The 10,818-nt window shown below is 37.4% G+C and overlaps 1 protein-coding gene across 3 annotated transcripts in view; it reads left to right on the top strand.

Annotated features, from left to right (window-relative positions):
- Positions 1-10,818, top strand: part of Iho1 (interactor of HORMAD1 1) — a 51,887-nt gene that overhangs the window by 34,495 nt on the left and 6,574 nt on the right. For all 3 annotated transcript variants that reach the window (XM_048794497.1, XM_048794498.1, XM_015487215.2), the window contains 2 exons: positions 2,962-3,010; positions 3,203-3,290. In XM_048794497.1, the coding sequence (XP_048650454.1) occupies positions 2,962-3,010; positions 3,203-3,290 (137 nt within the window). The remainder of the gene's footprint in view (positions 1-2,961; positions 3,011-3,202; positions 3,291-10,818) is intronic.

Genomic DNA, 10,818 nt, shown 5'->3' with positions numbered 1-10,818 from the left:
TTTTTTTTTTTTTTTTTTTTTTTTTTTAAATATTTATTTATTTATTTATTTTAAATCTTTGGTGGACACAACATCTTTGTTGGTATGTGGTGCTGAGGATCGAACCCGGGCCGCACGCATGGCAGGCGAGCGCGCTACCACTTGAGCCACATCCCCAGCCCCTCTAGAAGTTTTCTTATGGAATTATTTGGATCTTCTAAATATAGAATCATGTCATCAGCAAATAGTGATAGTTGGAGTTCTTTTCCTGTTTGTATCCCTTTAATTTCTTTCATCTGTCTGATTGCTCTAGCTAAAGTTTCAAGGACTGTTGAATAGAAGTGGTAAAAGAGGATATCCCTCTCTTGTACCAGTTTTTAGAGGGAATATTTTCAATTTTTCTTCACTTAAAATGATGTTGCTCTTGGGCTTAGCATAGATAGCTTTTACAATGTTGAGGTATGTTGTTTCTACTATCCCTAGTTTTTCTAGTGTTTTGAACATGAAGAGGTGCTGTTTTTTGTTAAATGCTTTCTAGCATCTATTGAGATAATCATATGATTCTTGTCTTTAAGTCTACTGATGTGATGAATTATGTTTATTGATTTCTGTACGTTGAATCAATCTGGCATCCCTGGGATGAACCCTACTTGATTGTGGTGCACTATCATTTTAATATGTTTTTGTATGTCATTTTCCAGAATTTTACTGGTAATTTTTGCACTATGTTCATCAGGGATATTGGTCTGAAGTTTTCTTTCCTTGATGTGTCTTTTTTTTTTTAATTTATTTCTTTAGTTGGACACAATATCTTTATTTTATTTATTTATTTTTATGTGGTGCTGAGGATCGAACCCAGAGCCTCATGCTAGGTGAGCGCTGTACCACTGAGCCACAACCCCAGCCCCTTGATGTGTCTTTTGGAATCAGAGTGATACTAGCCTTACAGAATGAGTTTGGTAGGGTTCCCTCCTTTTCTGTTTCATGGAATAACCTGAAGAGTATTGGTATTAATTATTCTTTGAAGGTCTTATAGAACTCAGCTGAGAATCCATCTGGTCCCTGGCTTTTCTTAGTTGGTAAGCTTTTGATGGAGTCTTCTATTTCCTTGCTTGAAATTGATCTGTTTAAATTATGTATGTCCTTTTGATTAAGTTTGAGCATATCATATGTTTCTAGAAATTTGTCAGTGTCTTTAGGATTTTCTATTTTACCAGAGTATAAATTTTCAAAATAGTTTCTAATTATCTTCTGTATTTCAATAGTGTTTGTTGTGATATTTCCTTTTTCATCATGAATTTTAGTGATTTGAGTTTTCTCTCTTCTTTTCATTAGGGTGGCTAAGAGTTTATCAATTTTATTTATTTTTTCAAAAAAACGAGCTACAGCCCAAGCCCTCTGCTATTTTTAATTTCTAATTTCTAGGTACTCTTTCTCGTTCTCTGCTTTTATAATATAACAACTTTCACTTCTTAAATTCTTAATTTACTTTTTTCATTTTAAAGCTTCCAAGCAATATCCCAATCTTTCTCACATGGAGAATATGGTTCTAGATTTTTTTGGGTTTTTTGGTGGGAATAGAACTCAGGATCCTGCACATGGTAGTCAAGTACTGTACCACTGAATTACATTCCCAGTCATGAAAATTCTTCTGTTAAAAAGTCAGTCTTGGGGGCTGGGGATGTGGCTCAAGCGGTAGCGCGCTTGCCTGGCATGCGTGCGGCCCGGTTTGATCCTCAGCACCACATAAAACAAAGATGTTGTGTCCGCCGAAAACTAAAAATAAAAAAATAAATAAATATTTAAAAAATAAATAAAAAAAAAAGTCAGTCTTGGGGCTGAGGTTGTAGCTCAGTGGTAGAACACTTGCCTAACATGGGATAAAAGTTGATTAACAACTTAAAAAAAAAAGTCGGTCTTACAGAATATCTAACAGAATTAATATGAAGAGTTGTCATATTTGGATATCAAAATTTGATTTTTTATTTGTGTTTTATAGATTAAAGAAGCAAAATCTGTAGAATTTCATTAATAACAGTCTATGTCTTCATCTTTTTAAGAATATGATATTTAGCAGGGCATGGTGGCATATGTCTTATAATCCCAGCTACTCAAGAGGTTGAGGCAGGGGGCTGGGGATGTGGCTCAAGCGGTAGCGCGCTCGCCTGGCATGTGTGTGGCCCAGGTTCGATCCTCAGCACCACATACAAAGATGTTGTGTCCGCCGAGAACTAAAAAATAAATATTAAAAAATTCTCTCTCTCTCTCTCTCTCTCTCTCTTTAAAAAAAAAAAGAGGTTGAGGCAGGGAAATTGCAAGCTTGAAGTCAGCCTGAGCAATTTAATGAGACCCTGTGCCAAAATAAAATAAATAAATAGATAGATAGATAGATAGATAGATAGATAAAAAGAGTTGGGGATGTAGCGCAGTGGTAGACCACTTGCCTAGCATGTGTAAGACCCTAGATTCAATCCTTAGTACTGGAAAAAAAGGAATGGAATGTTTATTTGAGAAATATGTCATAATTTCTTTTTCATTGAAAATTAATATTTTCCCTAGAATTGTCTGTATATTAATTTCATTATTTTGGTCAACATAATGGTAAGACAAAGATGTGTTTAGGAATTTTGGACTTCTAGAAAAAAAACACTACTTCTGAAGCCAGTGTTGATGTAAAAATGAAAGGTGGTCTTTCCTTCTCTAGTAACTACTTTATTGCTAAAATTCACTCTTATTTAAGATATATATATTGTTAATTTTAAAAATAAAAATGTGATTTGCCTTGGAAATGGTCACAATTAACATTCTCCTTTTTTTTCCCCCCCAACTGGCACTGAAGTTTCTCAGGTTGAATCACCAACTCTGATCAGTATTTTGATGCTATACTAGATGGACACCTGCCATATTCATGGAATCAATTCTGTTGCATGTTGTTTCAATATTTCACAAAGCTTTGTTGTTTTTCTTTTTCTCCTATTCTAGTGAGACTCTATACAACTTTGTTTCCCAGGTCAGAGAAAGCATTCATAGGGTAAGTATAGCTACATTTTAAGGAGTTAGAGCATCTTACATCTTAAGAAGTTTAGTAACTATACTGTCTTGACTTTAGTTCTTGTAGAATCACAATTTTTAAGTACCCTTATTGATCATTAAATGACAATTCTCCAAGTTAGTAAAATAAGGCAACAGTCTGTGAATGTTTTCTTAATTTTGGGTTTCTTAGTTGCAGACGTCTGTGGAAAAGTCTGAGGAACATCTCAGTTCAAGAAGCCAATCTATTTTGGATTCTTTGGAGAATGTGGCTAAGACATGTGAGTCTCTCATGTTTGTATTTATCAGCAGAAGGCATCAGCAAATGGTGAACATGAACTTTCTAACCCTAGCCAGGTTTCAAGGAGTGTGATTCCATATAGTGTTTCACATGAGATGTGGGTGCATGAGGTTAGCCCTAAAGAGATGGACAGTGGGATCTACCTCTTTGGTCCCACAATGCCTTTGGTGAAGCACTAATCCTTTACCAGGTAACCCTGCTGTCTCAGGGCAGGTATCTCTACAGAGGGTTCTCATCTCACTGCCTGAAGTAAATCAGCAGCCTCCCCGAGTCTCAGATGAATTGGTGGCTGTGCTACCAATAGAGACGCTACCCACTTAGGAGTTAGAAATATTCCAGTCACCTGCTGTCCTTCTTGTTGCCTAGGTTTCAGTGAGAGTTGCTTTTAGTAAATCACAGCATCACTCTCAATTTTAGCTGCAGTTTATAAAAACCCCTGCTCCCTTAATTAGTGATTTAAATGTGATTGAAATCATTGCTCTGGACCTTATAAGCATAGGAGACGAATACATATTTCTCCCTAAGTAGAAACTTCTCTAGAACCACTAATTTCTAAAACAAATAGAAAATAAATGACTGTACCTCTGTATCTTTTTTGCATTTGTCTGTTTATTTTTTATTTGAAACAAGTTGAAATCAACTTATTCAAATGTCATAAGATGAATTGCTCATGATTTACAAAAAGCAAAGCCTTGTGTGGCTTAGAAATTAATCCCAATCTGACTGCAAAGAAACACTACTCTGTCTTCTGGCTTCCAACCTGGGTATCCCACACACAGGGCAACTGTACGTTGGAAACTGGTTCTGGAACCCTAGGACTGTTACCCCCATAAGAAATAGCAAGGCAGATAACAGAACCAAATTAAGGATGCTTCCTTGTATAATGTGATAGAATAACTCATTTGTAAGTTGCTAAGAAAAGCACTCTGTTAGTCAGCTTTCTGTTGCTAGGATAAAATATCTGAAGTAATCAACTTATAGGAAGAAAGGTTTATTTTGGCTCACAACTTCAGAGGCTTAAGCCCATTTGGCCCTGTTGCTTTGGACCTGTGGTGGCACAGTTCCACAGTGGAATCGTGTGGTTGAAGGGGCTTGTTTACTTCATGATAGTTGGGAAGCAAAAAAAGAGACAGGGAAGAGCCAATTCCTCATACTTCCTTCAAGGGCATGTTTCTGATGACCTATTCCTTCTAGGCTCCCCTCCTAAAGGTTCCACCACCTCCCAATTGTGCCATAGACTGGAAACCAAGCTTTTAACACATGGGCCTTTGGGATACTCTTGCAAACCATAATGCATTCTTGTTTTTTAAAATTATATGTTCCAGCTACTCAGGAGTTTGAGACCAGTTTGAGACCAGCCTCAGCAACTTAGCAAGGTCCTAAGTAATTTAGCAACACTCTGTCTTCAAAACAAACAACTATATGAAGTATGAAAAGGAGAGTTGCAGCAAATTGTGGTATTTAAGTCCCAGAAAAAGAAATGGAAGTGCCAAAGATCCCAATATGAGATTAAGAAACAGAAAACACTAGAAATGAATTCTGATCTTTGGTCCTTAATGATTCCTTCCTTAACTTTCAGAGAGTAAGACTCAGGAGGACCGACACTGAAAGAGCAAACAACAACAAATATATTGGCATCATATTAATTAGAAAGCCATTGGGCTGGGGATGTGGCTCAAGCAGTAGCGTGCTCGCCTGCCATGCATGCGGCCTGGGTTTGATCCTCAGCACCACATACAAATAAAGATGTTGTGTCTGCCGAAAATTAAAAAATAAATATTTAAAAAAAAGGATTTAAAAAAAAAAAAAAAAGAAAGCCATGGGACTGAGGGTATAGCTCAGTGGTAGAATGCTTGCCTAGCATGCACAAGGCCATGGGTTCAATCTCCAACACCCCCCGACACACACACATACAAATACAAAGAACAAACAAAAAGAACAAAAGGGAAAAAATATAAATCCAGGTCATTCTTGAAAATAGGCACAGGTAGCCTGTTCAGAATTCTTCTTCTTTTTTTTTTTTTTTGTAAGTAATGATCAGGCATAGAAAAGCCAGCTTCAGCAACTTAGTGAGGCCCTAAGCAACTCAGCAATAGAAAAGCAATCAGATAAATCTTCTATCGTATGGTGGCCAGGCCCTCACTCACTATACTCATATCAAGAAAAGGAGAAGTAAAGTTATTATGTGGAAGTGCTGTCTTGTATTATGTGCCTTGTACCTTCATAGAGTAAGATCATGAAATCTTTTCTCAGTCACAGTCTGCCTGCCCAGACAGAAGTGTCACTGAAGCCATCTAATCTAACTTCAATTCTTCATCTGATGATACAAAGGACCAACATAATAAAATTATTTACCCTACTTTACTTTTGAGTTTAGGTGGATCAGTTAAGTGGAGCATAGTATTACTTTTATTGAAAATTAATTATCTATATGATCAATAGGAAAGTAAAAAGGAGTAACGGATATAAAAAAAATTAAAATTCATATATAAATCAATGTTAAGTGTGATGATTAAATCATAAGAAACTAGAAGAAAATGTGGACAGCAGTTTTATAATTTTACATTGTGAAAAAAGCCTTTTCAAGCAAACCATAAAAAAATTGTTAAGAGGGGCTGGGGTTGTAGCTCCGTGGTAGGGCGCTCGCCTAGCACATGTGAGTCCCTGGCTTCGATCCTCAGCACCATATAAAAATAAATTAAATAAAAGTATTGGGTCCAACTACAACTAAAAAAATAAATATTTAAAAAAATTGTTCAGAAAGGTAAGATCCACTTATATGAACATGATGAAACAGAAATATCTGTTCACTGTTATGGATAGGTACTATTCATGTGCATAGTTTGCTCCAGGACACATTTGCAGGGGGATGCATCCAGCCAGTGAAAATTGGGAAAGATGTTTCCCCCAAAAGGGAAGAGGACTAACGGGTCTCCTGTTATATAGGGTGGTTCCCAGATCTTTCCTCTTTCTCTCAGCAGCACAGCAGGGAGAACAGAACTAGAGAGTGAAAGGAAAATTGCTGTCATCAGTGCAAATACAATTTTTTCCTAGTTGCATCTCTCAATTGAGCACTTAAGCTGCTAAAATAGAAATGAATTTTTAAAAATGCTTAACATGTAAAAAGAAATATGGTCCAGAATATAGAAATGGATTTTAAATGGGATTTTTACACAAAAACTAAAAATACCTGATGTTTATAGTCAAAGCAGAAATGACATGAGTTTTCTAGAGAACACACACACACACTCTCAGGATTCATAATATATACATGGAAAAATACATAAAATTCCAAAAACTGCTTCAATTAAATCCAGGAAGCTGGGTTAAGGTCTGCATGGAAGAGACTAAATCATCATATGCTTACATATATTGTTAAGGATTTGAGGGTTTTTTATGATTTGTTTGTTGTGCTGGGGATTGAACCCAGGGGTGCTCAGACATTGAGCCACCTCCCCAGCCCTTTTATATTTTTTATTTTGAGGCAGGGTCTTTCTAAGTTGTTAATAGGACCATGCTAAATTGCTGAGGCTGGCCTCAAACTTGTAATCCTCCTACCTCAGCCTTCCGAGTCACTGGGATTGCAGGCATGTGTGACCACACCCTCCCTGTGGTTTTCAGGGGTTTTGTTTTGTTTGTTTTGTGGTGCTAGAGACCCAGTTCAAGTCTTTGTACATGCTAGGCAAGTACTGTACCACTGAGCCATATCCTAAGACCTTGAGTTATTTTCATAATTAAATATTTTCTAAAAAATGGATAGAATTTGGGCTGGGGTTGTGGCTCAGTAGTAAAGACCTTGCCTAGCAAGCACTGGATTCAATTCTCAGCACATGTAAATAAATGAATAAAATAAAGGTCCAATCAACAACAACAACAAAAAAAAAGAATCTGGAGGTAATGAGCTTGATACAAAAGCTCCAGTAAAGAAGAATCCAAATGTGTTTCCTTGGGAACAAGGACAAAATATATGACAGACAGATGCTTTCTGAGCCCTTAATCAAGAATTGAACACTTTGCTTGGTTTTCTTATCCTCTGCTTTTGTGAAGATCAGTAATATCCACTGTTGAGAAAAAACAAAAACAAAAACTTGCTATTTAGGAACTCTTCTAGGGAAGAATAATTACATATGCCTACATGGATGTCTGAAAAATATTTTTGTGTGTTTCTGGGGTTTTTTGTTTTTATTTTTTGGTACCAGGGGTTGAACCCAGGGGTACTTAACCACTGAGCCACATTCACAGCCCTTTTTTTTTTTTTTTGTATTCTATTTAGAGACGAAGTCTTGCTAAATTTCTGAGTGTCTCACTAAATTGCTGAGGCCACTGGGATTACAGGAGTGTGTCACCACACCTGGCTGGAAAATATTTGTTTAACAGCAGGAATTCCATACCTAAATAAGTATAATAGTCTCTTTCTAATTGATCAACACATGGAATTGTACTTGTGTTGAGAAGTAGGAGAAATTTGCTTTCTCAAATATTCTTTTTAAATTGAAGAATTTGGATGTAATTTTATTATTGAATTGTTCCTTATTTTTGCTGCAAAGCTGTTACCTCCCTGTATAAAAATAACACCAGTCGGGCATGGTGGCACATGCCTGTAATTCCAGCATCTCAGGGGGCTGAGCCAGGAGGATCATGAGTTCAAAGCCAGGCTCAGCAACTTAATGAGGCCCTAAGCAACTCAGCAAGACCCCATCTCTAAATAAAATATAAAAAAAGGGCTGGGGATGTGTTGTGGCTCAGTGGTTAAGTGGCCCCTAGGTTCAAGTTCAATCCCCAATACAACCCCTCCAAAAAAAAAAAAAACCCACAAGCATATATATAGCAAAATTATGATAGTAATTATTATTACTATATAATTAAAAAAACTTTTCTCCACTCCCAGTTATTTCCAGTAGGAAGATCATTCAATATTTTTTATACTGGAGATAGGAACTTTTGGCTTAGTGACAATAGAAATGAAATTGAATAAAGCAAGCATGAATATATAGGCAAGATAAGGGGGTAACTAGGGCTTCAACTGAAGTGAGCAGCACCAATGAGGAAGCTGACTACTCTGTGATAGGAGATACAAGCTTTTATTGATTTGTCGCAAGGAGCATGTTTCCAAAAGATGTTTATTCTTATGCAAAATTTAGACTATAAGCAATCATGGAATTGTCCTAGGACTCTTTATAGGTGGTGCCATCATTCTATGCAAATATCCTGGCGTTGTGACTTGATCTGAGCTCTATGTTAGGACTGAAAGACTTTGGGTAGGGGCTGGGGATGTGGCTCAAGCGGTAGCACGCTCGCCTGGCATGCGTGCGGCCCGGGTTCGATCCTCAGCACCACATACAAACAAAGATGTTGTGTCCGCCGGAAACTAAAAAAAAAAAATAAATAAGTATTTAAAAAAAAAAAAAAAAAACTCTTTAAAAAAAAAAAAAAAAAAAAAAAAAAAAAAGACTTTGGGTACTTGGGCTGATATAGCTCCTGAAAAAGCACAAGGTTGCTTTTTCATATCAGCTCCAACAGGATGTGCAGAGCCAAGTAGAGGCTGACTCAAATGTTAAGGCCGAAAAGGGGACATACATAGCATGAATACAGAAATCCCATACTATTCTCCCATCAGATGTCTGCAGGCTCAACTTAAGAGACGGTGTTCTTGAGGCTGAGGCTGTGGCTCAGCAGCAGAGTGCTCACCTAGCACGTGCAAGGATCTGGGTTTGAACCTTAGCACCATGTAAAAATAATAAAATAAAGGTATTGTGTTCAACTACAACTAAAAAATAAATATTAAAAAAAAAAACAGTGTTTTTCAGCAAAGGTGGCCTTCAAATCCCTGAAAAGTAACCTAGGAACCATTATCATCATCATAACCAACATGTCAGAGATATCATCAAAACTGATGTGAATGCCAGGCACGGTGGTGCATGCCTATAATCTCAGCAGTTTGGGAGGCTCAGACAGGAGAATTATGAGTTCAAAGCCAGCCCCAGCAAAAGTGAGGTGCTAACCAACTCAGTGAGACCCTGTCTCAAAATACAAAATGGGGCTGGGAATGTGGCTCAGTGGTCAAGTGCCCCTGAGTTCAATTCCTGGTAGCCGCCTGCCCCTCCCCAACAACAACAACAAAAAAACTAGTGGCAAACTAATTTAAAGTATTGCCCAGCTGTCTGACCTACAAAATTAGTGACTTTTTAAGTTGACTAAGAGCAAGTGAATCTAAGGCATTTATTTAGGTTTTCCCCTAGTAACAATTTTATCTTGTACCAACATTCTGCTTCTGTGTTTTTATCAGGGTCTCATGATGGGTTTAGGAAAAGAGTACAAAGAGTAGAGAAGGAACATGCTATGCTGTAAAGGTTAATGGTTTGTTGTGCCCAATGGTTTTTCATTGTCCCAGTCTTTGTCTCATATTGTCTAATTTTGACTCAATCCAGGGATAGATGTTATCTTCCTACCTCAGCCTCTAGGTTGCTGGGACTACAGGTGAATGCCACCACTTCGAATGAAAAGTTTTTGTTATTGGGGTTTTTGTTTAGTTTTTCTGATACTAGGAATTGAACTCAGAGACCTAGCACATTCACATTCTAAGCAAGCACTCTACTACAAAGCTACATCTCTAACCCTTTTATTTATGTTTAAGGCATCATTTTTTATTCTTCATTTGTTTACTTCTTCATGCACTTTTAAGATTTTTAACAAAAACGTGTTCATAATATACTTCCAAAATGTTGGTCCCAGGCATCAACAATCCCCCCTTCAAGCTATTGCTGTAATCTTTTTTTTTTTGGGGGGGGTGGGGGAATTTACTAGGGATTAAACTCAGGGGGCACTCAACCACTGAGCCACATTCCCAGCCCTATTTTGTATTTTATTTAGAGACAGTGTCTCACTGCCTTCAGAGCCACTGGGATTATAGGTGTGCACCACCACGCCTGGCTCACTGCTGTAGTCTTTTTTTTTTAATATTTATTTTTTAGATGTAGTTGGACACAATGCCTTCATTCTATTTATTTATTTTTATGTGATCCGAGGATCAAACCCAGGGCCTTGCATGTGCTAGACGAGCGCTCTACCACTGAGCTACAACCCCAGCCTCTCATTGCTATAATCTTAAGAATGAGTGAGTCCTTTTTTATTTTATTTTGAGACAGGGTCTTGATAAGTTGCCCATGCTGGCTTTGAATTTATGATCCTCCTGCCTCAGCTTCCCGAGTAGATGAGATTATAGGTGTGCACTACTGTGTACTGCATTTTTCTTTTTCACTTTCACTTTTTTTTTCTGGGTATTGTGCTTTGATGATGCACATCTCCCAGCAGCATTTCGAGAAAAGGTACACGTGATACCTTGCATGTTTGAAATGTCTTCTATTACTATTTGAATTCCTTGTGTTTATTTGGATATTGTTATTATTTATGGTACTGGGATTGAGCCAGGCAGGGCCTCACATATACTAGATTCTAGAAAAGCACTCTACCACTGAGTTTCATCCCTAGCCAACCCCCCTCCCCCCCCC

Source organism: Marmota marmota, unplaced genomic scaffold, assembly GCF_001458135.2.
Source record: "Marmota marmota marmota unplaced genomic scaffold, marMar, whole genome shotgun sequence".
In the NCBI taxonomy this organism is placed as follows: Eukaryota; Metazoa; Chordata; class Mammalia; order Rodentia; family Sciuridae; genus Marmota; species Marmota marmota.
Note: the sequence above shows the minus strand (reverse complement) of the source record. Positions and strands in the feature narration are given on the sequence as shown.